Source organism: Taeniopygia guttata, chromosome 2, assembly GCF_048771995.1.
Source record: "Taeniopygia guttata chromosome 2, bTaeGut7.mat, whole genome shotgun sequence".
Taxonomy (NCBI): Eukaryota; Metazoa; Chordata; class Aves; order Passeriformes; family Estrildidae; genus Taeniopygia; species Taeniopygia guttata.
In genome coordinates, this window is record NC_133026.1 from 150,540,967 (window position 1) to 150,568,179 (window position 27,213).

Consider the following 27,213-nt stretch of genomic DNA (forward strand, 5'->3'; position numbering starts at 1 on the left):
CACTTTCTGTCCCATCTTTGCATCCACTTCCAGGTTCTGGGGTCAAAGACCAGAATTCCAAGGGCAAAAATAGAAAAAAAAAAAAAAAAAAACAGCACTTTGGGGTTTTCTGCAGGAGGGTTTAGGGTTTGGGTGGGAACTGGTGTTCCTTAAGTTAAATAAATTTGTAAACTTGGGGGTTCTCTGCTATTAAAGTGGGAAGCTGAGTCAGTGGGATGCCCAAATTCCACAAAAACCTCAAGGAGAGCAGCCAGGAGTCCCAGATGTGCAGGTTTAACCCCATTCCTGCTTTTTTTCCTCCCTCTTTAATGCAGAGTGGAGTAATTTTAACAAAGCCTGGATATTTGGATCGGTCCTGGTGGCTTGGGATGCGTGATTTGGGATCTTTCCAGCATTCCAAGAGTTGCCAGCAGGTCCTGGAGGGATTCTTTCCCTCTTCTTGGCTCTGATAGGTCACACCTAATACTGGGTCCAGTTTGGAGCTCCCCAGTAGGTGAGAGACAAAATCCAAGGAAAAATCACAGAGATGATGAAGAGACTGGAGCATCTCCTATGAGGAGAGGCTGAGGGAGCTGGAATTGCCCAGCCTGGAGAAGAAAAGGCTCAGGAAATCTCCTCAATATCCATAAATACCTGAGGAGAAAGTGCAGAGACATCCAGGAACTTCTCTGCCCACCAAAATGGTTCCTAAACATCAGGAATTGCATCTTATCCGTGAGGGTGACAAATGCTGGCACAGGTCACTCTCCTTGTTCCACATTTCTCCTCTCCCAAAAACCCAGGAAAATCTCTACTCAGGTACTATGGACTCCTTATCTTTGGTGCTTTGCTTAAAAGGAAAAAAAAATTAATTTTTAGCAAACGGATCGTGGATTTCCTGTCGTTTTTGGGTTTTTTTTCCCTGTCTTAAAATGGGATACAATGCTGTTGGAATTCCCAGAAATCCAAGACCATCAGGCCATGCTTTGTTAAGCTCTAAATTTTCTTCCCTGTAATTTCTGCCAAGATCCAAACCACGGAGAGAAGGACAGAGAGCAAAGCCACAGCTTTGATCCCTGGGGATTTCCCTCTCACCTTCCCATTCCCCATGGAGCTTCAAAGGATTTTTCACTGGAATTAGGGTCAGAGCCATGGTGGGGAAAGGCCTTTATTTTAAATTTTTTGCTTAGTCTGAAGCTCAGTGTGGGTTAGAGCCACGTTTCCTGTGGGAACAGGGGTTAGAGAATGCAGGTGGCAGCCTGGAGCCGGGATCAGCCTGGAGCCGGGATCATCCTGGATCTGGGATCAGCCTGGAGCTGGGATCATCCTGGAGCCGGGATCATCCTGGAGCTGGGATCAGCCTGGAGCTGGGATCAACCTGGAGCTGGGATCAATCTAGAGCTGGGATCAACCTGGAGCTGGGATCAGCCTGGAGCCAGGATCAATCTAGAGCTGGGGTCAACCTGGAGCCGGGATTATCCTGGAGCTGGAATCAATCTAGAGCTGGGATCAACCTAGAGCTGGGATTATCCTGGAGCTGGAATCAATCTAGAGCTGGGATCAACCTGGAGCCAGGATCAATCTAGAGCTGGGATCAGCCTGGAGTTGGGATCATCCTGGAGCCAGGATCAATCTAGAGCTGGGATCAGCCTGGAGCCAGGATCAGCCTGGAGCTGGTATTATCCTGGAGCCAGGATCATCCTGGAGCTGGGATCAGCCTGGACCTGGCCTCCAGATCCCAGGGAATTTGGCCAGAATGGAAAGAGTTGGAACGTGGCCACAGAGATGAGGCTTAGAATTGCCAAAGCAAAGATTGTCGGCCACGGGTGTCCCATGGGTGTCCCATGTCACCCTTCTGGTGGCACTCCAGACTTTGTTCTAGTGCCACCAAGGAGCTTCGGGATGGGGAGCCACCACAGAGGGCACAGAGCTGGTAGGGCCACCAAGATGGGCACAGGAGTGGCAGGGCCACCAAGGAAGGCACAGGGATTGCAGGGCCACCAAGGAAGGCACAGGAATGGCAGGGCCACCAAGGAAGGCACAGGAGTGGCAGGGCCACCAAGCTGGGCACAGGACTGTCACTTCCAGGGGATGCAGGGACACCTCTGCCTTCCCCATCCCTGTGTTCCCAGCTTCCCTACCGGGACCCCAGGGCGCTCCCCCAGTTCCTGCAGGTTCCTCGGGTTAGCACCAGGCAGCGGAAAGGTCTAAATTAGAGCTGTTAATTCCTAACGAGGCACCTGGGCTTCCCAAAAAAGAGTGGAGCAGGAGCTGGGGATGAGCAGGGACCCCCTCAGTGGCTGCCCTGACTCAGTTCCTGGAAGAGTTGGTGCAGCCGTTCCGTCACGGCCACCTGGGAATGGGAACAAGAGGGGTCAGGGAGCAGCTCCGTGGTGGCTTTGCTCAGGCCACCAAATCCAGTGGCATTCCCAGGTGTGTGCCAGTGGGACGTGGGAAGCGCTGGACATACCGGGTAGGGCTGTGGCTCGTGGAGGCGGCGGTGAGCGGGGCTGAGCAGGTTGAGGGACACCTGGGCGTGGGTCCTCACCTCGGGCAGGCTGGGCAGGGGCTCACAAACCTGCAGGGATGGAGATCCATGTGGGAAGATCCATGTGGGAAGCCACCACCCAGCACCAATCCCAACGAGCCACCACATCCGGGCTGGCACCAGAGTTGTTGGCACATCTCAGAAGCCACCACCGCCCTTGATCCATCATCCAACGTGGAAGAGGAGATGGGACCACCCCTGACCTGGCCATCCCTGAAGTAGGTGCGGTGGAGGAGCTCCACGGTGGTGGGAATGACCTTGGTGGTCTCCCCAAGCCGCCCCAGGACACGGATCCCCAGCTCCTGCCCCGCGCTGGGGGACGGCTCCTCTTCCAGGGCCATCAGGTCCATGAAGGGGTGGCCTGCCAGGAGGACATCAGCGATGGAATGATGGGGCAGGAGATTCCCCCCAGGACACTGGGAAGGGTCTCCAGACTCACCAGCAGCGTCATAGAGCCGATAGATGGTCTTCATCCCCGGGATTGTCATCTTCTCCTCATCCTCCGTGAGCTTCAGGCACGGGGAGCCGTTGACCTCCACCAGCTGTGGGAGAAGGGAAGGGAACCGTGACCCCTCTGGGGAGGCAACTGATGCAAATCAGCTGAAAAAAGACAATTAAAAAACCCTAAAACCACCCCAAAGTTGGGCATTCTGCCTCCTCCTGCCTGTGGAGGACTTCTGGTGGGCAAAGAATTGGCCATGACCCAGCACTGGCACCTGGAATTTCCCCGTGTCCTGGGCTGATCCCACAACAGGAAAATGGGAATTCTGCCCCTCTGCCCAGCTCAGGTGAGGCCCCACCTGCAGAGCTGCTCCAGCCCTGGGGTCCAACATCACGAACACGTGGAACTGCTGGAGCAGGACCAAAGGAGGCCACGGAGATGCTCCAAGGGCTGGAGCCCCTCTGCTCTGGAGCCAGGCTGAGAGAGATGGGAATGTCCAGCCTGGAGAAGGCTCCAGGGAGAGCTCAGAACCCCTTCCAGTGCCTGAAGGAGCTCCAGGAGAGCTGGAGAGGGACTTGGGAAAAGGGATGGAGGGACAGGACACAGGAAATGGCTTCCCACTGCCAGGAGGCAGGGCTGGATGGGATATTGGGAAGGAATTCCACCCTGTGAGGGTGGCAAGGGGCTGGAATGGAATTCCCAGAGAATCTGTGGCTGCCCCATCCCTGAAAGTGTCCAAGGCCAGGCTGGATGGGGCTTGGAGCAACCTGGGATAGTGGAATGTGTCCCTGCCCATGGTGGTGGAGGACCTTCAAAAACCCCTTCCAGGGGAAATTCTTTTGTGACTCCGTGACTCCAGTGGGGCTGGATGGCCATGGAGCAGGCATGGAAGTGGCTCAGTGAGGATTGGGATTATTTGGGATTTCGGCTGCCACCTTTACCTTGTAGACACAGCCCAGCGATGGCTGCAGGGGACACGTCACCAGGTTGGTCCCGATGCCGATCATGTCGATCTCGCTCCCCTGAGGCAGCCGAGAAGACAGAGACCATCAACATCCCAGCCCTGCCAGCACCAGGGACAGCCCAGGTGACATCCCAGCCCTGCCAGCACCACCCAGGTGACATCCCAGCCCTGCCAGCAGGTTCCTCACCTCCCTCCCGAACTCCTCCAGGCTCTGCTCGCTGATGTTGTTGCTGACAGCGATGGGGATGGTCCCAAACCAGGGCACCTGGAAGCTGGAAGGAGCAGGATTTGGGTACCCAGAGCCGTGAGGGCTCCCAAATTCTGGCAGGATGAGGGGCTGGGTGCAGGTGAGGGTGACAGGGATCAGTGACATCCATCCCAGAGCTGGCGTAGGACTCACTGAGCTCCGCAGGCTTGGAACACTCCCCGGATTTCCTTGGATTGCTGGGCCAGGTCCCCACTGTCCAGGCGCACTCCGATGGCCTGGTATCCCAGCTGGTGCAGTGCCAAGGCCACGGCACAGAAATTGGGCAAACCACTCCTGGCACGGGCAGGGAAAGTGTTAATGACAACTGGAACACAGATCCAAGGTGGATCCAGCATTATTTCCAAGCCCTGCTCCAGCCAACATTCCTGCTTCAAGGGCCGCCAACGAGGAGGGACAAAGTCCTGGAGTACTCACCTCCTGACACAATAGGTGTCCAGCAATCCCTGGAAGTCACACGGAAAGGTGACAGCGTAGGACACGAAGGCGGCCAGCTCGCCCTGGTTGGCCTTGCCTGGAGGAGTCCGGAGCAGGTCACAAACCCGCTGCAGCCAGGACACAGCCAGGCCTGCCAGATCCACGGGATCTCCTCCAGCCCGAGGCGGCAGCTCCTGCCAGGGGAATTTGTACAGCCCGTGGCATCATCCGAGGTGCCAGGAGTTTGGGAATATGGGATTTGTACAGCCCGTGGCATCATCCAGGGTGTCAGGAGTTTGGGAATATGGGATTTGCACAGCCCGTGGCATCATCCAGGGTGTCAGGAGTTTGGGAATATGGGATTTGTACGGCCCGTGGCATCATCTGAGGTGTCAGGAGTTTGGGAATATGGGATTTGTACAGCCCGTGGCATTATCCAGGGTGTCAGGAGTGTGGGAATATGGGATTTGTACAGCCCGTGGCATCATCCAGGGTGTCAGGAGTTTGGGAACATGGGATTTGTACAGCCTGTGGCATCATCCAGGGTGTCAGGAGTTTGGGAATATGGGATTTGTACAGCCCGTGGCATCATCCAGGGTGTCAGGAGTGTGGGAACATGGGATTTGTACAGCCTGTGGCATCATCCAAGGTGTCAGGAGTGTGGGAACAGGTGGAGTGTTCCATTCCCCATCCATCCTACTCTAATCCCTGTCTGCATTCCCACCCCAATCTAATCCCACATCTTCATTCCAAACCCATCCCATCTCCATCCCCCCTTACCCCGATTCCCACCACATCCCTATCCCATCTCCCTTCCATCTCCTTCCACTCCTAACTCCATATAAACCCCATCCCTACCCCACTTCCCTCTGCCCATCCCAATCCCCATCCCAACTCCACCCAAATCCCATCTTCATCCACATCCCATCCCCAGCCCCGCGCAATCCCTCCCCCATCCAATCCCCAGCCCTATCCCATCCCATTCCCATCCCTCTCTACATCCCCAACTCCATGAGATCCCTATCCCCACCCCTGTCCTCATCCCAAAATTCATTCCCATCCCATCCCAGGCCCTGCTCACCCGTGCCTGCACCTCCTCCAGGCTCCTGAAGGACATGATGAAGGAGTGGGCGATGGTGCCGCGCACCGGAATTCCGTAGAGTTTTCCCGCCAGGATGTTGCTGGTGCAGTCAAAGCCTGCGAGGAGGGACAGGGGGGGACACCCAGGTGATGGCAGGGCCACGGTGGCACCGGGCACCGTGGGGTGGGACTCACCCCCGATGTAGGAATATCTGGATGCGGAGAGGGCTCCATCCGGCCCCTGCGCGCAGCGGAGCCCCATCTCTATCAGCTTCACGTCCGGGCCGGCGAGGAGACGGAATCTGGCAGCGTTGGTGGCCACCAGGCTGGAGGACAAAGGGGACAGGTCACACAGAGCCACCACAGCCAAAGGGAAGGGGCTCCAGAGCCCTCCCTGCTTGGACAACGCCGGGATCACCGTGGGATTCAGTGGACAGGTAAATTGACCAAAGAGGACTTTGGGGGACAGGGAGATCCTAAAGGATCAGGACATCTCTCAGGAGAACCTGAGGGACAGGGAGACCTTTCAGGAGAGACCACAGGGTGGGCTGGACATGGAAAACCCTCAGGAAAACTTAGGGGGACAGCGGGACACCCTCCAGTAGTTAAATTCAACTTGTAGAATTCCAGCAGTTGAATTCCAGTAAGGAACTTGTGGGCTGTCCCTGGCCTCCCACATCCCTTTGGATTGGGGGGTGCTGCACTCCCTTCCCTGCCCCTCTCCATCTTCCAGGGGCTTTGGCATCATCCCCATCCCAAAATACCTGGCGTAGTTGACCAGGCACAGCAAGGTGGTCTCCAGCAGCTGCACCACCAGGAGCGGCCCCTTCACCTGCAGGAACGGCACCTGCGGGAACAGAAGCGACATCCCGGTCCCTCTGGAGCAGGGAGGAGCTGGGAAAGGCAGGAATGGGGGTCCAGGGGATCCCAGAGTCAAGGAAAAGGGAAGGCCTGGACCTGGGAGAGGTGGGATGGGCAGGAAAGGGGTTGCAGGGGGATGTTGGTGAAGGAAAAGGGGGCACAAGGGGATTGTAGTGCCAGGGAAGGGGGTGGAGGGGGATCCTATTGCCCAGGAATGAGGGTCCAGATTGTCCCTGTGCCCTGGAAAGTGGTTCCAGGGGTTCCCAGTGTGAAGAAAAAGGGGGTCACAGGGTGGAGACACCCAGGATGGCCAGGATGGGGTCCATGGTGTTGAGGAAAGGGGGAGGGTGGGAAGGTGGGAATGGGGGTCCAGGAGCTCCCAGGGTCAGGGAAAAGGGGGGCACTAGGAAAAGCAGGATTGGAGTTCCAGGGCATCCCAGGTTCAAGGAAAAAGGGAGGTCTGGGAGCTGGGATGGTCGGGAAAGACAATGGAGGGGGGTCCCACCCTGGCAAAGACGACGGAGCCCTCGGGAATGGCGGTGACGGTCACCTCGGAGGCGTCGAGGGTGGCCAGGTAGTCAAAGAAGGCATCATCTATGGTGCTGGGCAGGACAGAGCGCAGGTACGCGACGTCTGTGGGGACAGCAGGGTAACACCAGGGACAAGGGACCCGCGGGGACACCGAGCCTCCCATGGACAGGTGAGTGACAGCAGGTGAGTGACAGCACCCCCAGCACGGAGCACGACAGGGTGGGGTGGCCCCAGTCCCCGCTGAGGGACATCTCTGGAGGGTGTCCCAGTGTCACCCCAAGTTTCCCTGAGGGCTCTTTGTGTCCACCCGTGTCCCCTGCAGGGTCTCCCTAAGTTCATCTGAGAGATGTCACTGTCCCTTTGAGCTGTCCTGATGCCCTGCAGTCCCCTCAAATGCTGCCCCTCTCCCCCACTGCAGTCCCCCAGGTCTCCCTGAGAGACATCCCTGTCCCCCTCAAGTCCTCTTGAGGGATTCCCCCTGGGGAATTCCCCATCCCCAGATCGCTCAGAGATGTCTCTGCCCCATTAAGTCCCCCTGGACGCTGTCCCATCCCTTCCAAGTCTCCTTGAGTTGTTCCCCCATCCTCCTCCGGGAGGAATTTCCCCTCTTCCCCCGCGTCCCTCCCACCGCTCCCCCGCTGTCCCTTCCTCACCCTCCGCCCTTTCCCCTCCTGTCCCCTGGACTCGTTCCAAAGCCTCCCTGGGAAGGTTCTCCCGTCCCTTCCTCATCCTCCCCTCGGTCCCCTCGAGTTGTTCCCCCTTCCCTCCCCTTTCCCCCTTCCCCACCACGCTTCTCCCGTCCCTTCTTCATCCTCCCCTCGGTCCCCTCGAGTTGTTCCCCCTTCCCCACCACGCTTCTCCCGTCCCTTCTTCATCCTCCCCTCGGTCCCCTCGAGTTGTTCCCCCTTCCCTCCCCTTTCCCCCTTCCCCACCACGCTTCTCCCGTCCCTTCTTCATCCTCCCCTCGGTCCCCTCGAGTTGTTCCCCCTTCCCTCCCCTTTCCCCCTTCCCCACCACGCTTCTCCCGTCCCTTCTTCATCCCCCCCTCCGTCCCCTCGAGTTGTTCCCCCTTCCCTCCCCTTTCCCCCTTCCCCACCACGCTTCTCCCGTCCCTTCCTCATCCTCCCCTCGGTCCCCTCGAGTTGTTCCCCCTTCTCTCCCCTTTCCCCCTTCCCTCCCCTTTCACCCTTCCCCACCACGCTTCTCCCGTCCCTTCCTCATCCTCCCCTCCGTCCCCTCGAGTTGTTCCCCCTTCCCTCCCCTTTCCCCTTTCCCCACCACCCTTCTCCGTCCCTTCCTCATCCTCCCCTCCGTCCCCTCGAGTTGTTCCCCCTTCCCTCCCCTTTCCCCCTTCCCCACCACGCTTCTCCCGTCCCTTCCTCATCCTCCCCTCGGTCCCCTCGAGTTGTTCCCCCTTCCCTCCCCTTTCCCCCTTCCCCACCACGCTTCTCCCGTCCCTTCTTCATCCTCTTCTCTGTCCCACCCTGCGTCCCGGAGCTGTCCCCTTGTCCCTCCAAGTCCCACTGGGACAGTCCCCTAGAACCCTCTCTCTTTCCCCCCTTGTCCCCCGCTGTCCCCACGCACCGGCAGCGGAGAAGCGGAAGGCTCGGAGCCCCCGCAGCCCCTCGGCCAGGCCGGCTCCGAGCGCGAAGGAGCCGCGGAAGGGCGGGCGGCGGAAGAAGAGCTCGGCGGCGGCCGGGGCTCGGTGCCGCCCGGCCCGCCAGTGCCCGTAGGCCATGGACACCTGGTACAGGTCCGCCAGCGGCGCCATGGCGGGGCGGGGACACGGGGACAGGGGTGGGGACACGGGGAGGAGCGGGAGAATGAGGGGAGGGAGAGGGAAGAGCGGGGTTGGGAGCAGGAGGGGATGGCAGCGCAAGGGGACACGGGGATGGTGACGCGGGGACAGCGGGGATGGCAGCACAAGGGGACAACGGGGATGGAGACACGGGGACAGAGGGGTGGCAGAGCACAAGTGGACATGTGGCACAGGGATGGCAGCACAAGGAGGACACGGGGATGGCGACAAGGGGACAGCGGGGATGGCAGCACAAGGGGGACATGGGTATGGCAAGGGGACAGCAGGGATGGCAGCACAAGGGAACACAGGGATGGCAGCACAAGGGGACAGCGGGGATGGCGACAAGGGGACATGGGGATGGCAGCACAAGGGGGACACGGGGATGGAGACACGGGGACAGCGGGGATGGCAGCACCAGGGGACATGGGGATGGCTACAAGGGGACAGCGGGGATGGCAGCGCAAGGGGGACACGGGGATGGCGACACGGGGAGAGCGGGGATGGCAGCACGGGGACAGCAGGGATGGCAGCACAAGGGGACACGGGGATGGAGACACGGGGACAGCGGGTGGCAGAGCACAAGTGGACATGTGGCACAGGGATGGCAGCGCAAGGGGACACGGGGATGGAGACACGGGGACAACGGGGGTGGCAGCACAAGGGGGACACGGGGATGGCGACACGGGGACAGCGGGGATGGAGACACGGGGACAGCGGGGTGGCAGAGCACAAGTGGACACATGGCACAGGGATGGCAGCACAAGGGGACAGCGGGGATGGCGACAAGGGGACATGGGGGATGGCAGCACAAGGGGGACACGGGGATGGTGACAAGGGGACATGGGGATGGCAGCACAAGGGGACAGCGGGGATGGCAGCACAAGGGGACAGCGGGGATGGCAGCACAAGGGGGACACGGGGATGGAGACACGGGGACAGCAGGGATGGAGACACGGGGACAGTGGGGATGGAGACAAGGGGACAGCGGGGATGGCGACAAGGGGACAGCGGAGATGGCGACAAGGGGACAGCGGAGATGGCGACAAGGGGACAGTGGGGGTGGCAGCACAAGGGGACACGGGGATGGAGACACGGGGAAACGGGAGACAAGGGGACACGGGAATGGCAGCAAAAGGGGACATGGGGATGGCAACATGGGGACAGCAGCACCAGGGGGACACGGGGCAGGGTTGGTGACACAGCTGGACACACGGCATGGCAGAGCACAAGTGGACAAGTGGCACAGGGATGGCAGAACAAGGGGGGCACAGGGATGGCGACACGGGGAGAGCGGGGATGGAGACAGTGGGGATGGCAGCACAAAGGGGACACGGGCAGGGTTGGTGACACAGCTGGACACGCGGGGTGGCAGAGCACAAGTGGACAAGTGGCGCAGGGATGGCAGCACAAGGAGGACACGGGGATGGCAGCACAAGGGGCACACGGGGCAGGGTTGGTGACACAGCTGGACACACGGCGTGGCAGAGCACAAGTGGACATGTGGCACAGGGATGGCAGCACAAGGGGGACACAGGAATGGCAGCACAAGGGGACACGGGGATGGCAGTACACGGGGACAGCGGGAGTGGCAGCACAAGGGGGACACGGGGATGGACACACGGGGACACGGGGATGGCAGCACAAGGGGACACGGGGCAGGGTTGGTGTCACAGCAGGACACACGGGGTGGCAGAGCACAGTGGACATGTGGCACAGGGATGGCAGAACAAGGGGGAGACCGGGATAGCAGCAGAGGGAGGATCAGGGGCAGTAGGACACGGGGGACAAGGGGGAAAGGCCATCAGGGATGGCAGCACACGGGTGACACTGGGATGGTGACAGACGCAGGACATTGGGCACAGGGGATGGCAGCACATGGAGGACACGGCACAGCGATGGTGACACGACAGGAATGGGACACAGAAGGCACACGTGGCAGCAGCTGGACCACCTACTCAGGATGGCAGCACAGGGGACAATGGCGGTGCCAGCAGTGCTCTGGGGGTGGCAGGACCCTGAGGACCTTGGACTCTGGCGCTGGGACAGACCTCGTGTTCCCAAAGCCAGGAATGTCACTTGTCCCCTCACAGCACAGTCCCATGGAGCCTCTCCCGTGTCCCTTGGTGGCCCCAGACCTTGGACTCTGGCGCTGGGACAGACCTCGTGTTCCCAAAGTCAGGAATGTCACCTGTCCCCTTGCCAGGCCGTGCTCAGGAATGTCACCTGTGCTCTCTTCCCCAGGCTATGCTCAGCTAAAGGGGCCTGGGCAGGGAGGCAGTGGGAAAAGAGGGATGAAATCCATCCCAAACCAGCAGTTCCTGGATGCTTCCTGGTTATTCATCCTGGTTTTTTTTTGTAGGGAGTGACTGGGGTCTCTAAACCTTGGGAAAGGTGACTGGAAACATCCCGAGACCTTCATTCCAGCCCCAAAATTCAGGTCCACCTCTTGAGATCTTTCCTTCCATGAAGGATGGGGAAATCATGGAATGGTTTACACTGGAAGAAACCTTAAATGTCTCATTCCAATCCCCTGCAACAGGCAGGGACACCCTTCCACTAGCCCCAAAATCTCCCATCAAATCCCCCCGGAGAAGCTGCACCCGAGGGAAAAAACCCAACTCCCAGTGCACTCCCAATGTTCATCTTTATTAATTCCAGGTTCAGATGAGGGGGATACAGTTTTCCCTTCTAAATCTTGTTAAAAGCAGCAATATCCACGCTCTGCACCTGGAAGGGGACAAAAGCTGGAGTCATCCAGGTGTTCCCAGGAAAACACACCTGAGTTAACCCCCCCCATCCCATGGGTTCCAGGCCCTTCCCACATCCCCATTCCAAGACTTACGTAGTCCTCAAACTTGGTGATCTCCTCCTCCAGGATGTCTGTCCCGACTTTCTCGTCCTCCACCACGCACTGGATTTGGAGTTTCTTGATGCCGTATCCCACTGGGACCAGTTTGGAGGCTCCCCACACCAACCCGTCCATGTGGATGGACCGGACACACTCCTCCATCTTGGCCATGTCGGTCTCGTCGTCCCACTGGAAAAATGGGAATTGGGAGGTTTTGGTGTTTTCCTGGAGATCACCATCCAAGGGGTGTCCAGGTGACATCTCTGGGAATGTCACAACTGATCCAACAACTGAACCAAAGTGCCCTTTCTTGGCTGGAGAAGGCTCCAGAAGACCTCAGAGCCCCTTCCAGGGCCTCAAGGAGATCCAAGAAAGCTGGATAGGGAATTTGGACAAGGATGGAGTGACAGGACAAGGGGGAATGGTTTTAAACTGGAACAGGGTAAGATTAGATGGGATATTGGGAAGAAATTCCTCCCTGGGAGGGTGGTGAGGCCCTGGAATGGAATTCCCAGAAAAGCTGTGGCTGCTCCTTGGTCCAAGGCCGGGTTGGAGCAACCTGGGAGAGTGGAAAGTATCCCTGCCTATGGAATGAGATGGGATTTAAGGTCACATCTATCCAAACCCACTCCAGGCTTCCACGGCAACAAATCCCACCTGGCTCCAAGGCATTGTTTGGGATTCCATAGGTGCCATTGTCTGGAATTCCACAGGTGCCATTGTTTGGAATTCCATAGGCGCCATTGTTTGGGATGGCTCCGAGCCATTGTTTGGAATTCCAGAGGTGCCATTGTCTGGAATTCCATAGGTGCCATTGTTTGGGATGGCTCCGAGCCATTGTCTGGAATTCCACAGGTGCCACTCTTTAGAATGGCTCTGAGTCATTGTTTGGAATTCCAGAGGTGCCATTGTTTGGAATTCCAGAGGTGCCACTGTTTGGGATGGTTCCAAGCCATTGTTTGGAATTCCACAGGTGCCATTGTTTGGAATTCCATAGGCGCCATTGTTTGGAATTCCACAGGTGCCATTGTCTGGAATTCCATAGGCGCCATTGTTTGGGATATCTCCGAGCCATTGTTTGGAATTCCAGAGGTGCCATTGTCTGGAATTCCATAGGTGCCACTCTTTGGAATGGCTCCGAGCCATTGTTTGGAATTCCATAGGCGCCATTGTTTGGAATTCCACAGGTGCCACTCTTTGGAATGGCTCCGAGCCATTGTTTGGAATTCCAGAAGTGCCATTGTTTGGAATTCCAGAGGTGCCATTGTTTGGAATTCCAGAGGTGCCACTCTTTGGAATGGCTCCAAGCCATTGTTTGGAATTCCAGAGGTGCCATTGTCTGGAATTCCATAGGCGCCATTGTTTGGAATTCCACAGGTGCCACCACCATATCCAACTTGGACGCGAGAGGATTCCCAGCCCCGCTCCCAGAGCTCCCAAATCCCAAAAGCCACTCACCGGCTTCACATCCAGCAGGATGGAAGACTTGGCGATGAGTCCCGGCTTCTTGGCCTTCTTCTCTGCGTACTGCCGGAGCCGCTCCTCCCGGACTTTGGCAGCTTCCTGGTCTTCCTCCTCATCATCGCTCCCAAAAAGGTCGATGTCATCATCCTCATCCTCCTCGGCAGCAGCCGGCTCGGATTTCTTGGCTGGGAGCTCCACTTTTTTGGAGGGAACGCTGAACGGTTCCACTTTCTTCACCAGATCCAAGGTTTTTTTTAAAGGGAAAAAGAGGGAAAAGATCATCCTGGAGTTGGAGCAGAGCAGCCAAAAAAAAAAAGCTCAGGGATGGGAATCTCCACTGCTCAGGACAGTGAACGATCCTCGTGCTCTGGGATTTATATGGATTTATCAAAACAGGAAATTTGTCCACATGGATCTACGGTTGTAATTCCTAGAGAAAAATTCCAGCATTTTGCCAAGGCTCACCTGGGTTGGAGGAACAGATGAGGGCTGGTGGGAAGTTGAGGATTTCTCCAGAGCGTTCAGGCGGCTTTCCAGCTTGAAAATGGCCGTCTGGAGGTCTGCCACAACTGGGAAAAGGGAGGGGAAAACAGGAAAAATCACCTTAAATTCCCGGCTGCACGTCAGGTCTCCAGCCAGGACAAGGAATTCTCCCACTCACCACTGCGGAGGTTCTGGTTTTCCACTTCCAGGTGGGAAATTCGGGACAGGAGCTCATTTTGGTCACCAGCAGCTCCAGAGGAGGTTGTGCTTGCACTCTGAAACGAGGAAAACCGGGATGAAATTGAGTTGTTTCCCCTCCTCCCGAAAAATCCATGAAGCAAAGCAAAGAGTTGTGTCTTCAGGGAGAGAGGAAGTTCAGGAGCTGAACTAAAACCAAGGATATTTTCTCTAAATTAGGACAGAAACTAAGGGAGAAGCTCTATACAGTGAAGCACAGACTAAATCCCGAGGAATTTCAGCTGGCACCAAGGAGCAAAGGATAAAATCACTTTTCCCACTCTCAGATCCCAAAATGCCACTAAACCCACATAAAATTTATATAAAATTTCACACCAAGCCCCTTAAAAATCTTGGAGGCCCCCGGTCTCCTCTCCCAACCCACTGAGAGACAGGAATGACCTGCCTAAGGTAACACTGGGAAAGCTGGAAAGATCCCAGGAATTCTACACTCCCACCTTCCCCAGACCAGCCTTTAATTCCTAACAATTTCAAGCTGCTTTAACACATCCTGAGGGAATAATTATTCCAACTCTGGTTTCAATGGATTTTTTGACAGCAAAAAAAAAGGAGCTTTTTCTTTTATTTTTTTTTTAAGGCTAAGGAGGTTCCTTATCCATCAATTCCAGGCAACAAAGGGAAAGAAAATAACAGGATCTGCCCTTGATTTGTCATTTCTAAATCAAGAGAGAATAATTTATTCTCTTTTATTCCAGTGTGGAATTTCAGCAGTCATGTAAGATGGAAAGGGGGATAAGCAGGGATAAGATGAAGAATACAAGGCACAAGGAAAGGTCTGAATCATGGGAATGGTTTAGGCTGGGATTTTAAGGATCATCCAGACCGCATTCCACTATCCCAAGTGTCCAACCTGGCCTTGGACACTTCCAAGGATGAGGCTGGGAAGAGATCCTCTTCTCCAGGTTTATCCCAGCGCCAAAGGACAAACCCCGAGGGAGGAGAACTTGCTCCATCCTCGCCCCACCAAATCCTCTCCCGCTTTTCCGCAGGCTCCATCCATCCACACGCGTCTCACTTACAGCGGAGCGTCCCGACTGTTTCTTGGGACGGGCACAAGGAGCTTCCTTGCTGCGAGCAGGGGTCTTCTGCTGCAGGATGGGGGGAAAAAGTTTGGGAAGATGGGGAGAAAGGTTTCGCAATTCCAGAGGGAGCTCAAGCGCAGGGAGGAGCCGCATGCAAGGGGAAGTTACGGAGCGGTGGGAAAACAGCCTCGCACTGCAGGCAAACATTCCCCCAGGAATTCTGGGATCTTCTCCATGAACACCTCGGTGTCTGCAGGGAGCTCGTGCAGCACTGTGGGCTCAACACACCATGCCAGATGCTCCAAGGATGGAAATCATGGAATTTCAGAGGTGGGGAAAGGAAAATCCCATCGAGTCCAACACTTCCCCCAGGGCCACCACGGAGCGTGTCCCCAAGTGCCACATCCACAGGGATGTCAAATCCCTCCAGGGATGGGGACTCCACCCCCTTTCCATGAGGAATTTTCCTAATATTCCAGCTAAATTTCCCCTCTGGTGGTTTCCTCTCATCCTGTCATTCCCTGGGAGTAGATGCTGATTCCCCCACTTGGGAATCCTGTCAGGGATTTGTGGAAGTGAGAAGATTCCCCGCCCTGAGCCTCTTTTTTTTTTTTTTTCCAGGCTGAGCCCTCCCAGCTCCCAGAGCTGCTCCTGGTGCTCCAGACCCTTCCCAATCCATTCCTTTCCACGGAAAACACTCCAGCCCCTCAATGTCCTTCTTGTCATGATGACCCAGGACTGATCCCAGGATTGGAGGTGCCCCAGCAGTGCCAGCACAAGCAGAGATTTCCCTGTCCATAACAATTCCTCAAAAAAAAAAAAAAAAAAAATAGGGAAGAGCATGGGAAGAACATGGATACCTGTCCCAAGCTGAAGAGATCAAGAGATCTTAATTGGAACTCGTAAGACAATGCAAGAAGGCACAACCGTGTCCCAAATCCTCAAAAATTATGGAAAAATTGTCTTTATGAGACTGTGAGATTTTCCCTGAGGAGAGGATGCTCCAAGCTTTGGGAATATGGACACCACGCCTCCATTACAGCACACAAAAACCATTCCCTCCTCCAACTTCCAGCTCCATGCAAGCATGCCTGAATTTTATCAGGGATAAGAATTCAAAATTCCAGAGGTGGGGAGTTCACTCTTTGTATAAAGCCCACAAATCCTTTATTTCTAAGCCATAATTTTTGTGCTGAACCCACCTCAAAGCTGCAGCCTGTCTCAAATATTTTGCTTTGGGAAGGCTGGAATTGTGCATAAATTTAATTATCCAAACAAATCAAATCCCTGGGAATTATGAAGGTACAAAACAGGACTTCGGACGAACAGCTTGGGATATAAACATCTGTTATTCCCTGAAGTTTGAATCCCTAAAATACATTTTAAATATCAGAAACAATAAATTTTCCCTCACATTCAGGTGGAATCTCCTGTTCTACTTCCTGCTTTCCCTCACAATCAAGGAACTCCAGACTCTTATCATATTCCAAGTGCTCATTCCTACATTTTATAACACAATCCCAGCCTGGAATTCCCAGCAAAAAGGCACTCAACTCCCATTTTCCCATCTTTTCACAGCCAGCTCTTCCCTTGCCACATCCTAAGACCCCTGACAATAACTCTGGAGGAAGGGAAGACAAAAATCCTGGGATTTTTGCTCTTCCCACTTTTCTCTGGATTACACGGTGTAAATTTGGGGGTTGGGAACACAAGGGAAGAAGTTTAGGAATGTTCTAAAGTCCAGCCTGGTTACCCAACATTAATTATAATCCTTGAGGGATATTCCAACTATTTTCCAGCCACCTAGAAGATCCAACTCCTTCCCCAGGAACAAAATACATCCAGCAGAGGATTTTTTTTTACATCACTAATCCCCAAAAAGGTCTCCACACAATTTATATCCCAAAATTCCTGTCCTGGCCTTGGGCTGTTGCTTTACCAATTCCCTGTGACAGCACCTGGATGATCCAAACTTCTGGGATTCCCTCCCAAAAAAGCTCTTTCACAGGAGTCAAGAAAGAAATTCCTCATCTTTGGAAAAACATTCTCTGGAAAATGAGGATGAGCAGCACTTCCAGGTGATTTGGGTTTAGATTCCCCGCTCCTTGCCCAATTCCAAAAGTTCTTCCCAAAGGAACTTTTTAGTTTTACCCTGTTTGGGATGGCGGCCTCCTTTAGCCATATTTTTTTTAATATAAAATGAGCCGGTTTAGGAAAATTTCTCCTTAAGCTGTTGGCTGAAATCCTGATTCCTTATTTTCATCCCAAATGTCCGGCTCCTTTCTGCTGGTGTAAGGAGGAATATGGAATATTCCCCTTGGGAAAGGGGGAATTCCTTGTTATTCCCTGATATTGGACTGATCAAAGATAGAAACAGAGGGTGCTAAACATTCCAAGAGGGAATTATGAGACCAAATAATGGATGGATTCCTTTGGGAGTCCCATTGCAGAGGCAGGAAATCAAGACACTTGGGCTGTATTCCATGGATTTTCCTTTCCCATAAAACCACTAATTAGTATTTTAACTTTTACACTTTTTTTTTACAAATTTTTTTTTTTATGGTTTTGTCTGCACTCAGCACAAAAACACCTCCACAAAGTACATTCCTGAGCTCCTCCAGGATGCTCCAGCCTCAGAGCTTGTAGCCAAGCTGAATTCCCTGGATGCAGCAGATGGAAAACACCATTTTTTTGGGGGTTTTTGGGTTTTTTTTGCACATCCCCTAAACTGGAAGAAAAACAGGGAAGAGAAGGTGGCAGCCCAGTGTATCCGAAAAAATAAGAGCCACACGCTCAGCGACTTGGAACCTGTTAGTTAAGACCCATGGGAACATCCCACCAGGAAAAACAACAAAAACAAACAAACAAAAATTTAAAAAAAAAAAAAAAAGAAAGGAAAAGCCCAATTTAGGGAATTCTTTTAACCCAAATCCGGTTTTAGCAGCGCTGCGGGCGAGCAGCGCGTGGGGACGGGGCGGAGCTGCACACCTTGGTCTTCTCCTCTGCCTTCCAACCAAGAAGCCAAATGATTTTTGGGATTAGAATTCCATAAAAAAGAAAGAAAAAAAAATGGGAATGCAGGCAGCCAGCTGGTGAGAGCTTGGGTACTCACTCCGGCCAGCGATTTCTGGATATTCTCCCTGGCTCTGGCAATGTCGCGGAGGATCGTGCTGGCTCCGTTCTCCTGCAAACAGCGCAGAAAGAACCAAGAGTTTCTTTTTTAAAAAAAGGTATTAAAACATGGGGGAGAAAAAAAAAAATCATCAAGGAAGTTAAAAAATATAAAACAAAAGGAAAGAGGAGCGAGGGAATCGGGAAAATTGGGAATTGTTCTTTCCGTGATTCAGTGATTTTTGCCATAAGGATTTGGGGCTAAATCGGGCAATCCCTGGTCACGTGTACAGAAGGATCATCCAGTCAAAGAGCTTTTAAATTCCCTATAATTAACCCTGAAAAGTTTGGGATGCTGCCAGAAGGTTGGAGTGACTCCAGAACTCCTTAAAAACCCAGCCTCCAGCAGGATTTTTCCATATTATTACCCGAGTTCAGGCAGGAATTGACAACCCTGACTCTGCTCTATCCACCCAGAACAACAGGAATTTTTTTCCCTATGCTCCCTGCTGCCATGCCTTAGCCTGGATTTCAAGATTCCCTCCCTGGAAATTCCATGATCTGTTCATTCCTTGCCTTTCCCAGACTGCAACCCTCACCAGCAAGACCTGAGATGTGAAACCTCCCACAAACCCCCAAATCCTGAGTTAAACAGAAAATAAAGGAAAAACAGCCTGGACACATCCAGGTGGGCTCCAACTTCCTGCTGCTTCCAAGGAGGTTTTAAGAACATTTTTTCCATGGTGGAAGTGGCTGATAAATTCCTCCAAACATCCTTCAAACCACCTCTCCCAGGCCAAACTCCTTCACTGGAAGCTCCTGATGTGCCTTGAAATAGTTGAACTGTTCCAAGAGGGTTTTCACTCCAAAACCTACTTCCAGCACTCATCCAGAGCTCCCAATTTTTTTTTTATTCCCGGTCTCCCAGGTGCCGTGCCAGCACCTAAGCCAGGATGGGCAGCAGGAATAGCTGGAATGTGCCTAAAAGTTCGTAATTTCAGCAAAAAAGCTTCCCTGTAAACACTTGGAAAGAGGCACTGAACACTCAGCATTCCAAAGGCACAAGCAGTTAGGTGCAGGAAGAGGTTAGGAAAGCTCTGAACCTTGGATCAGGAATAATTTTGGGATGATATTGAAGCTGGAAATATTTCAGCTCAGCAGGATCATGCTTCCCCCTCCCTCCACCTTCCCCTCCCCAACTCACCGGTACCACGAACAGAGTCTTCCACTGGAACACCTGGAATACTTCCAGGAGCACAAAGACAAGGATAAAAAAATCCACCCCCCAAAAAAATCTTTGCAGCTTTGGTGCCCCGTTCAAACTTTAGGTTTGTATTCCCTTGGAATATCCCAGAGGATTGCTCCAGAACAGAAGCAAAGCAGCATTTTCCCTGGATGAAGGGGGGGCAGGGATGCTCTCTGCCAATAAAATTGGGGATTTGGGGATTTCCAGCTCAAACTGTGCCCCCACAGATCCCAGCAGCCTGGAAAAAATTATGGATAACTTCTGGAAGCTGGGACTGGTTCACCTGTTAGAAGGGCACCTGATCTCCAAGTTCCTTGGGATCAAATCTTTCAGATTCCAAAGAAAACAGCAGGAAAAAAAACCCCAAAAAACCAAATAGGTCTTAAACAGCTTAGAGAGGTCCAGAAAGATTTGGGAAAAAATAAACAGCACTGAGAGTGGAAATCCCACAAAAATCCAGGTGGATCATGTCCTTTGACTTACTCTGGAATTCCTGGGATTGGGAATTACCTGCTGGTGGGAGGGGCCACCCATGGGGCCGTTCATCTGCTCGTAGAACCTTCGCTCGGCGTCGTCGTACTTGAACTTCTCGAACCAGATCTTGTCGTGCAGGAAGTAATCCACAGCCATTTTCCTGGGAAAAATATCCACAAAAAGTGAATTCCCGCAAGGATTGAAGGCTAACAGCCCGTCAGGAGCGGGTTCTGTGCCCGCAGCTCAGCTTGGCTGCGGATTTAAGCATCCAGGATCCTCTTAAAAATCAGGACAGATTAATCACCCACCTGCCTGACCTGGGTGTGGAGTGGGGATGGGATGAATAAGCTGATCCAGACTTTATTCCACAAAAAAAAATAAAATAAAATAAAATCCAAAAAAAACCCCAGGATTTTCTAGTTCATGCTAAGGAAAATGTCTTGTGTAGGAGAACAAAAAGGGAATTGAAATCATGGAATGGTTTGGGTTGGAAAAGCCCATAAAGATAATTTATTTAGATCCAACCCCTGTGATGGGACACCTTCCACTATATCCCAGGTTGCTCCAAGCCTCATCCAACTTTTCCCTGGATATTTCAAGGGATGGGGCACCCACAAGTTCACTGGGAAATCTTTATTAAAAATCAGCAACACTTGGAGGGGACAGACCTGGCACTACATGGAAAAACAGGAAAAAACACCCCAAATCCTGCTGAGAATTGGGGATTTTTATGGAACAGCGTCCAAAGGTGGGTTAAATTCTTAATTTGAAGGGAGACAGAGGAAAAGAGGAAAGGCCCTGAATTCCAGCAAGGGACAGAGCCAGCAGAAGTTTGAGGAGGTGGAGAGCAGCACAAGAAAACCACAACTGGAGCAAGCTCCATAAAACCTCTCCTCATCATCCCAAATCCCAGTTTTCCATAAAACACTTCCACGGAAGCCAGAGATGATTTTCCTGAAATTAAATCCCTCCTTATCTCATCTACCTACTTGGAAGAGCCCAAAGGCCACCAGACACAGGAGCTGCAGAAAAAACCACTTTCCACACCCAAATCTCCAGGACCTGCTGGAATTCCAGCCAGGATCATTCGCAGAAAATCTCAAATACAGCCAAATTTATCCCACGTTTTTACACAGACACATGGATTTTCCCAAACACCCAATTATGACCAACTGAAGAGGGAATGATCCCAAACAGGACGAGGCGAAAGGTATTTGACCCCTAAATCCCTTGACACAAAGATCCTAAAAGCTTTCCAACAAATCCCAACAAAATCCATGGATCAGAAGTGTCAGAAATAAGGACAGATGCTCCAAGAGTCTTTTTTTTCTGGGAATATCTGTCTCCACCTTAGCTCTGCCTTTGGAGAAGATCCAAGGGCATTCCAAAAATTAACAGAGTGGATATAAATTCCCTCAAAAAAACCCCAAACTACAGCACACGCCCCCACCAGAGTGATTCCCTAAATTGTACTCCAATAATTTCCAAACCTTCTTCAAGCTGGATCCCGGTTTGGATGCTGATTTTTATATGGAATGAGAGGATGGAAAGGAGGATGGTGCTGTATCCATGCAAAAAGGGGGATAAATGAGCTCACTTCCCAGCCCTGCCTTTAAACATTCAACCTCTAGCTCCACACAAACACAACCTTTATCCACCAGAATTCCTCAGGAGAAGGGGAATTCTTTGAAGGATTTTCCCCCCTGCTCCCTGCCCATTGGGATCATCTCCAAGTCCACCCAGTCTTCTCCACATGCAAATTCCTTCCGGCTCAATCCCGACCTGGCTGTTTTGGCTTTTTTTTGGGTTTTTTTTTTTTTTTGCATGGGTGTTACCCCCAAAGAAGCTTCTCCTACTTCACTTCCAGAGTGGGAATGCTCGGAGCAGCTGGATGGGAGGGATTTCCTGCAGCAGATTCCTCAATCCCTGTTTTCTCCGCCGCTCTGTCCGCTTCCAGGGCAAAATATCGGGATTCGGCCCTGTCGTAGGTCACCTTATTCAGCCACACGGATTCGCTGTCCTTGTGCAGGAAAAAGCAGGTGGGATTTTCCATGGGAATATCGGGAAGCTGAGGGTTGGTGGAGGCCATTCCCGTTTGCTTCCCGGGGTTGTGGTTCTTGGATTCTTCCGGGCAGCCGCGCTGGATTTCAAGATTCCCTCCCTGGAAATTCCATGATCTGTTCCGCTGGGTTTTATCCGAGGGGTGCCCGTCCGACATCTTCTCGTAAAAATTCTTCTCGGCGTCGTCGTAGAGAGGCTTTTCCAGCCACACCTCGGACGCCAGGACTTCCCAGTTGGAAATCTGCGGCTTCCCATTGACCGTCTGCTGGTCGGAGCCAGGCAAACTGGGAACGGAGGCCACGGGAGCGTTGGGAATACCGGGAGCCAAGCCCGGCGTGGCGGGAGTGGGCAAAGCCGTGCCGTAGCCCTCGTCTGGCGTTCCCAGCCTGGAATTCGCCCACACGGATGGGACAGCCAGAACGTCGGGAGGAAGGAAAAACTGGGATTTTTCCATGAACGCCCTCTCGGCCTTATCGAAGTCAAACTTGTTGATCCAAACCCCTTGGACAACGTGGTGACAGGCGGCCAGGCTCCCGTGGGAACACGCCGGGAACGTCTTTGCCTTGGGAATATCTTGGCTGGATTTCGACCTGGTCGCGGCAGGAGATTCCTGAGGCATTTTTCCAGTCTCAGGCGATTCCCAACTCTGGGAAGCCGCTAATTTTATCCTGTAGGCGTTCTCGGCACGGTCGTACAAGGGCTTGTCAAACCACACGTGCTCCGCCGACATTCCCGCCAGGATCGCCTCCAGCTTGGAATCCTGAGCTTTGGGTTTCGGGGAGCGCTTCCGTTTCCGCTGTTTTTTGCCATTCCTGGGTTTTTTTGGGTCCCCCTTGAATTCCCCCTCGATGGAATCCTCGTGGCAGATCCCATTGACGGCCTCGGGCTCCGGCGCTTCCCGCTCCGGCGCTTCCCGCTCGGCTTCGTCGCTGCGGTGTTTTTCCAGCCAAGCTTTGTCCACGGAGCAGGGATTTTTCCGTGTCCTCATCTTCCCAAAAAAAAACGGGCAGCATGGAGAGATAAGCACAACAAATGTAGGGGCAGCAGAGCAAAGCAAGGGCATGCAGGAGATGTTTTTATCCATTAACATTCCCAGGGAAAAAGAGCGAATATTCGATTTATTTCTCCCTTTTGGGATAAGTTTGAACTCCAAGGAATTTAATGTGTATGAAAGTGCCCTGCCAAGAATTCCCCACATTATTCGAAATTTTAAGGCAGGGAAAAGAAAACCCCACAGGAGTTTGTTCAAATCCTTGGGAAATATCAGATATTCCAAGTTAATGAATTAATAATTAATTATTTGTTACTTATTGCCAATTAGGCAAAATTTCGGGAAAACTGGATCAAATTTTTGAGTTTTCGGAAGTTGTTGTTTACCCCTGATTGGGTTTTTGCACTAAAAGGCAGCTGCTGAAAAACTGGATTGAATTTTGGGATTTAATCCATGTTATTGGCAAATTAAACTCGTCCAGGAGCTGGAAATCTCGTGACTAATTCAATAATCAATAAAAATCAACCTGTGGCAGGTTGCCAAATAAAATTCCCGGACGGATGAAACAGCCTCAAAGGTTTGTAATTCCAAGAATTCCTGAAAGATTTCGGAAGCCTCAAGTCCAATTCTCAACTTTAAATTTCAATTTAATTTTCAATTTAAATTTAGTTCAAAATTTATTGATTTGAATTTAAAATTTGATTTAAAATTTACACATACATGCTTTTTTCAGGTCTTGAATATTTTCATTCAAATTTATTAATCAATAAAGTTTTGCCTTTAAACATTCAAATTTATAGAGTTTAAAATATTTATTAGATTCCAATTAGACAAATTATTAGGAATGGCAAAGGAAGATTTTTCTTTTTTTTTCCCTGGAGCTGGGGAACTTTGATACAGCTAAAAATGCTTAAAAATTGAGATTTCAATTCTGAATTTAAAGAAAAAATTCAAAATTAAAGCTTATTTGGATTTTAAAAATTTATTTTATGGAGAAATTAATTAGTTTTAGGATATTTACATAGCAATAAATTTATTATGGCAAATAATGAGTAAAGTCATAAAAAATTTAAGGATTTTGCATAAAAAAATTGTCTAAAATATCCCACTTGTGCTGACATTCCCAGATTTTCCAGAATTCCCAAAAAAACACACAACAATTAGAAGGTACTTACTTTTTTTGCTCCTATGACAGCATTAAAAAAAAAAAACACAGGACAAATTTTAGAGAATAATTCCAATTTCTGTGGATGCAGCAGCTCCTCAGCCAAATCATTTCATTAATAATTAATGGCTTAATTAATTACCATATATAATGAAGTTTGGAGCTATTGAACTACCCAGAACTCCATGAAGTTTGTGAACCAACACCACAGAAAATGAGTTTATTTTCATTTTAATAACAAGGAATATTACTGTGACGTTATCCAAAAGGATTTTCCAATTCCAGCAGCCTGAGAATTCCCAACCTTCCATCCCAATTCTGGCATGTGTTCATGGAACTCAGGATCCCAATTTTTGGGTGATTCCAAACATTCCTGCAGCACCTTTTTGCTTCCATGAGCAGCCAAACCTTATGTTCAGTCCTGAAAAAACCCAAATATCCAAGGAAATAAAGCTTCTAAACAAGGAAAAACTGGGGAAAAAAAGTCATTTCTCCTCTGTGTGCACCAGTTTTCCTGGAAGAACCTGGGAAAAAGGAATTTTAATCACACAAAGCATCAACTTTCAACATTTTCCACTCAAAATTTCCATTTTTACCTCCACAAACACAAAGTTTTAGGATTAAAAACCACGCTGTGGCATTGGGAATGTTCTCCAGTGGGAAAAGTCACGGCCCAGAAATTCATTATGAGTTCAAACACCATCAGAGAAATCAAAATAAAGCAAAATATCAACACTCGTATCTAATATTTTATTCATTTAAAACTAACTTTTCTGCTGGTTTCATTCCCTAAAATTGGCTGTTCCTAAATTCCTGATGGTTTCATCCCCTAAAATTGGCTCTTCCCTAAGTTATCATCTCCTTTGCTATGAGACAAAGCTCCACATTCCAGGAAAACACCACAATTCCCATCCTTGGTCACCTAAAAACTCAACTTTCTGCTCCAAGCTGAAAATTCCTAACAAGATAATCATGGATATGGGAAATCAGCAGAAGGGAAAGACTTGGGAAGTGTCACCTTTGAGAGAAATAGGGGGTGAAAAAAAAGAGTTGGGAATGAGCAGCTCAGGTGAGGAAAAACCCTACCTGAAGGTCAGGGAGAAATGGGATACACCTGGAAAAGGAAAAGAATTACAGCAAAACAGCCCAGAAAAGGGAATTTCTCATCCCTAAGGATTGTGATCTTCGGGCTCCCAACCAATTCCAAATCATCGGTGACTCGGATGCGACAGAACAAATCCATACGGGATTTCTGGGAACGCCGATGCGGCAGCCTCAGCAAGTTCAGTCAGGGATGTAATCCTTCAAAAACCCCATGGAGCACAACAGCAGAGCCTGCCCATTCCCAAAAATAGTTTGGAAATGGATCCCTCCCTCCTGAGCATCGAGATAAAAAAAAAAACACAAAGAGGACAAACCCCACCAAGGTGATGGAAATTTGGGAACAGGGGCAGGTGAGATAAGCAGAGCCCAGGTGCACCTAAAGTTGATTTTCCAGGTTTTCCAGCTCTGGGATAAGTTTGGAAAGGCAGCCAAAGGGGGTTGGCATATGGGATGGATCAGCTGCTCCGTGACAAGGCAGCAGCTCCGGTTTCCCCTTTGCAGCAAGTGACTGGACAAAAAAATTCCCGGGAATGGGGGGAGGAGCAGATCCTTGAGGCACCTGGAGCAGCTGGGGAAGTGTGGGATCCCTAAATTCCCTTCCTTACCCAGGCAGGAATAACATTGATCCCTTTCCCCACCACCCCCAATGGCTTTGATACATCAGGAATATTCCCCAAAAAAACCAAAGAATATGTCCCCACAATCTGTGGAAAACCACAAAGGTTTAGGGAGACCCCCCCACCCCAGCACGACCCCTTACCTGTAACAGAGAGTTCCTAAATCCTGGGAAAGGAAAAGGACCACAAAGACATGGAAAATCCTAAAATCCCCCCTTTCCCTGTGCCGGGCAAGGGGAAAGGGATCTCCCACATCCTTTTTTTTTGGGGTGTGAGGGGAGGAGAGACCCCACAGGGAGTGCCCACATGCCCCTTCCCAGAACTTTTAAGGGAAAAGGAACCTAAAACATTGGGAGTGGGGAGTGCCACCACAACGTTCCCTGGGATTTTAAGTGGGGAAAGGAATCCCAAGGATTTGGCACCCCCCAAATCCTTTCCTTCAGGCCTTTAGGGACTCCTGCGACCCCCTTTTCAGACCTTTTAAGGAAAAAGGGACCAAAAACATGAGGAAAGGTGGGGGGTGGGGGGGGGGGGAGTCACCCCAGTATTCCCTAGGATTCTAAGCATGGAAAAGTTATCCCACAAACCAAGAGCACCCTAAATCCTCTCCCTCAGGACTCTGGAGGAATGGAATGGACCCTAAAGACAATGGGAGAACGCCCCCAAACTCCCTTTTCTGAGGTTTTAACAGGGCCAGAGACCCCAAAACTCCCCTTTTCCCACAACTGCGGGGGAAGGAGCCCCATTCCCTATGAGGACACCCCCAAACCCCTCTTTCCGCAGGAAAAGTGCCCTAAAGATAATAAAAGGGGTGACCACAATCTCCTTCTTGGCGACTCTGAAATTACAAAGGAACCCAACACACCCTCAAGGGCCCCCTAAACCCCTTCCCCCATATATCAAGAGGGCCACCTCCCGCCCTAAGGGGATAAAGGGCGCTCCGGAGACCCCCAAAACCCCCATTAGCGAGGCTCAAGGAGAGGGAAAAAGGAGCCTAACTGGAGGTAAAAGGAATCCTAAGGGCTGGAAACCAGGACTCACCGGCAGCGTTGATCCCCTCAGGCCGCTCCGCTCCCTTCGGCCGCCGCCGGGATAAAGAGGGGCGGCGTGCGCCGCGCGGGGGGTTATGGGGGAGGCGCGTACCACACGTGGCGCGTGGGGGGGGTTGTTGAAGGGGATGCGCTGCGGGGAGACAGCGTGTCACAAGCACAGCGCGGGGCTGTTCCCCCCCACAATAAAAGGAACATGTGGAACAAGCTCGGGGAGGTGGAAGTGGCATGCGCACCCCCCCCCCCGGTAACTATTAGGCTGCGCCTCTCTCCCCCTTTTCCTTGCCAAGTTGGATTCGTCCTCATGCCTCCACTAACGCCTGTGGGTTGTACCACGCTGCGAAAAGGGGGGTGCGACTGCTGCTTCACCCACGCTACTTCCCCCACGCTACTTCCCTGCCTCCCTCAGGATGATCCCCTATATTTTACGGG

At 52.0% G+C, this 27,213-nt stretch overlaps 2 protein-coding genes and 1 long non-coding RNA gene across 11 annotated transcripts; 1 reads left to right on the forward strand and 2 right to left on the reverse strand.

Moving 5' to 3' along the window:
- Positions 1-1,129: 1,129 nt before the first annotated feature.
- Positions 1,130-8,900, reverse strand: NAPRT (nicotinate phosphoribosyltransferase). 2 transcript variants are annotated; one of them, XM_030266815.4, is made up of 13 exons: positions 8,672-8,900; positions 7,062-7,189; positions 6,460-6,542; positions 5,891-6,021; positions 5,697-5,812; positions 4,616-4,809; positions 4,334-4,474; positions 4,121-4,205; positions 3,911-3,991; positions 2,967-3,069; positions 2,731-2,888; positions 2,450-2,557; positions 1,130-2,332 (listed from the first exon to the last, which is right to left on the reverse strand). In XM_030266815.4, exons 1-13 carry the CDS (start codon positions 8,856-8,858, stop codon positions 2,273-2,275), a joined length of 1,575 nt encoding a protein of 524 aa, XP_030122675.3. In that variant the 5' UTR covers positions 8,859-8,900; the 3' UTR covers positions 1,130-2,272. The 2 variants fall into 2 exon arrangements, with proteins under 2 accessions (XP_030122675.3, XP_030122676.3); XM_030266816.4 differs by having other exon boundaries at positions 1,586-2,332; positions 7,107-7,189.
- LOC115494034 (uncharacterized) lies at positions 8,702-17,507 on the forward strand. Its single transcript, XR_003959086.4, has 3 exons — positions 8,702-8,840; positions 11,248-11,325; positions 15,585-17,507. It is a non-coding gene; the product is annotated as an uncharacterized lncRNA (long non-coding RNA).
- On the reverse strand, positions 11,514-26,931 carry EEF1D (eukaryotic translation elongation factor 1 delta). Of its 8 annotated transcripts, XM_030266827.4 has the most exons (10): positions 24,022-24,039; positions 21,651-22,843; positions 19,831-19,954; positions 18,076-18,147; positions 14,961-15,029; positions 13,862-13,958; positions 13,666-13,769; positions 13,195-13,431; positions 11,731-11,925; positions 11,514-11,615 (listed from the first exon to the last, which is right to left on the reverse strand). In XM_030266827.4, exons 2-10 carry the CDS (start codon positions 22,841-22,843, stop codon positions 11,577-11,579), a joined length of 2,130 nt encoding a protein of 709 aa, XP_030122687.4. In that variant the 5' UTR covers positions 24,022-24,039; the 3' UTR covers positions 11,514-11,576. The 8 variants fall into 8 exon arrangements, with proteins under 8 accessions (XP_030122687.4, XP_030122688.4, XP_030122694.1 ...); XM_030266828.4 differs by lacking the exon at positions 24,022-24,039 and having other exon boundaries at positions 14,961-15,026; positions 21,651-22,869; XM_030266834.4 differs by lacking the exons at positions 14,961-15,029; positions 21,651-22,843; positions 24,022-24,039 and adding an exon at positions 26,774-26,931.
- Between the last annotated feature and the right edge of the window lie 282 nt (positions 26,932-27,213).

Excerpts from the sequence above, each read along its gene's own strand:
- NAPRT (XM_030266815.4), bottom strand. The coding sequence starts at position 8,858 with ATGGCGCCGCTGGCGGACCTGTACCAGGTGTCCATGGCCTACGGGCAC. Across the intron at positions 3,992-4,120 it reads TGGAGGAGTTCGGGAGGGAG|GGGAGCGAGATCGACATGAT; the intron begins GTGAGGAACCTG and ends CGGCTGCCTCAG. Across the intron at positions 2,333-2,449 it reads ACGAGCCACAGCCCTACCCG|GTGGCCGTGACGGAACGGCT; the intron begins GTATGTCCAGCG and ends TCCCATTCCCAG.
- EEF1D (XM_030266827.4), bottom strand. The coding sequence starts at position 22,843 with ATGAGGACACGGAAAAATCCCTGCTCCGTGGACAAAGCTTGGCTGGAA. Across the intron at positions 18,148-19,830 it reads GTGGCCCCTCCCACCAGCAG|GAGAACGGAGCCAGCACGAT; the intron begins GTAATTCCCAAT and ends CGCTGTTTGCAG. Across the intron at positions 13,959-14,960 it reads AACAGTCGGGACGCTCCGCT|AGTGCAAGCACAACCTCCTC; the intron begins GTAAGTGAGACG and ends TCCTCGTTTCAG.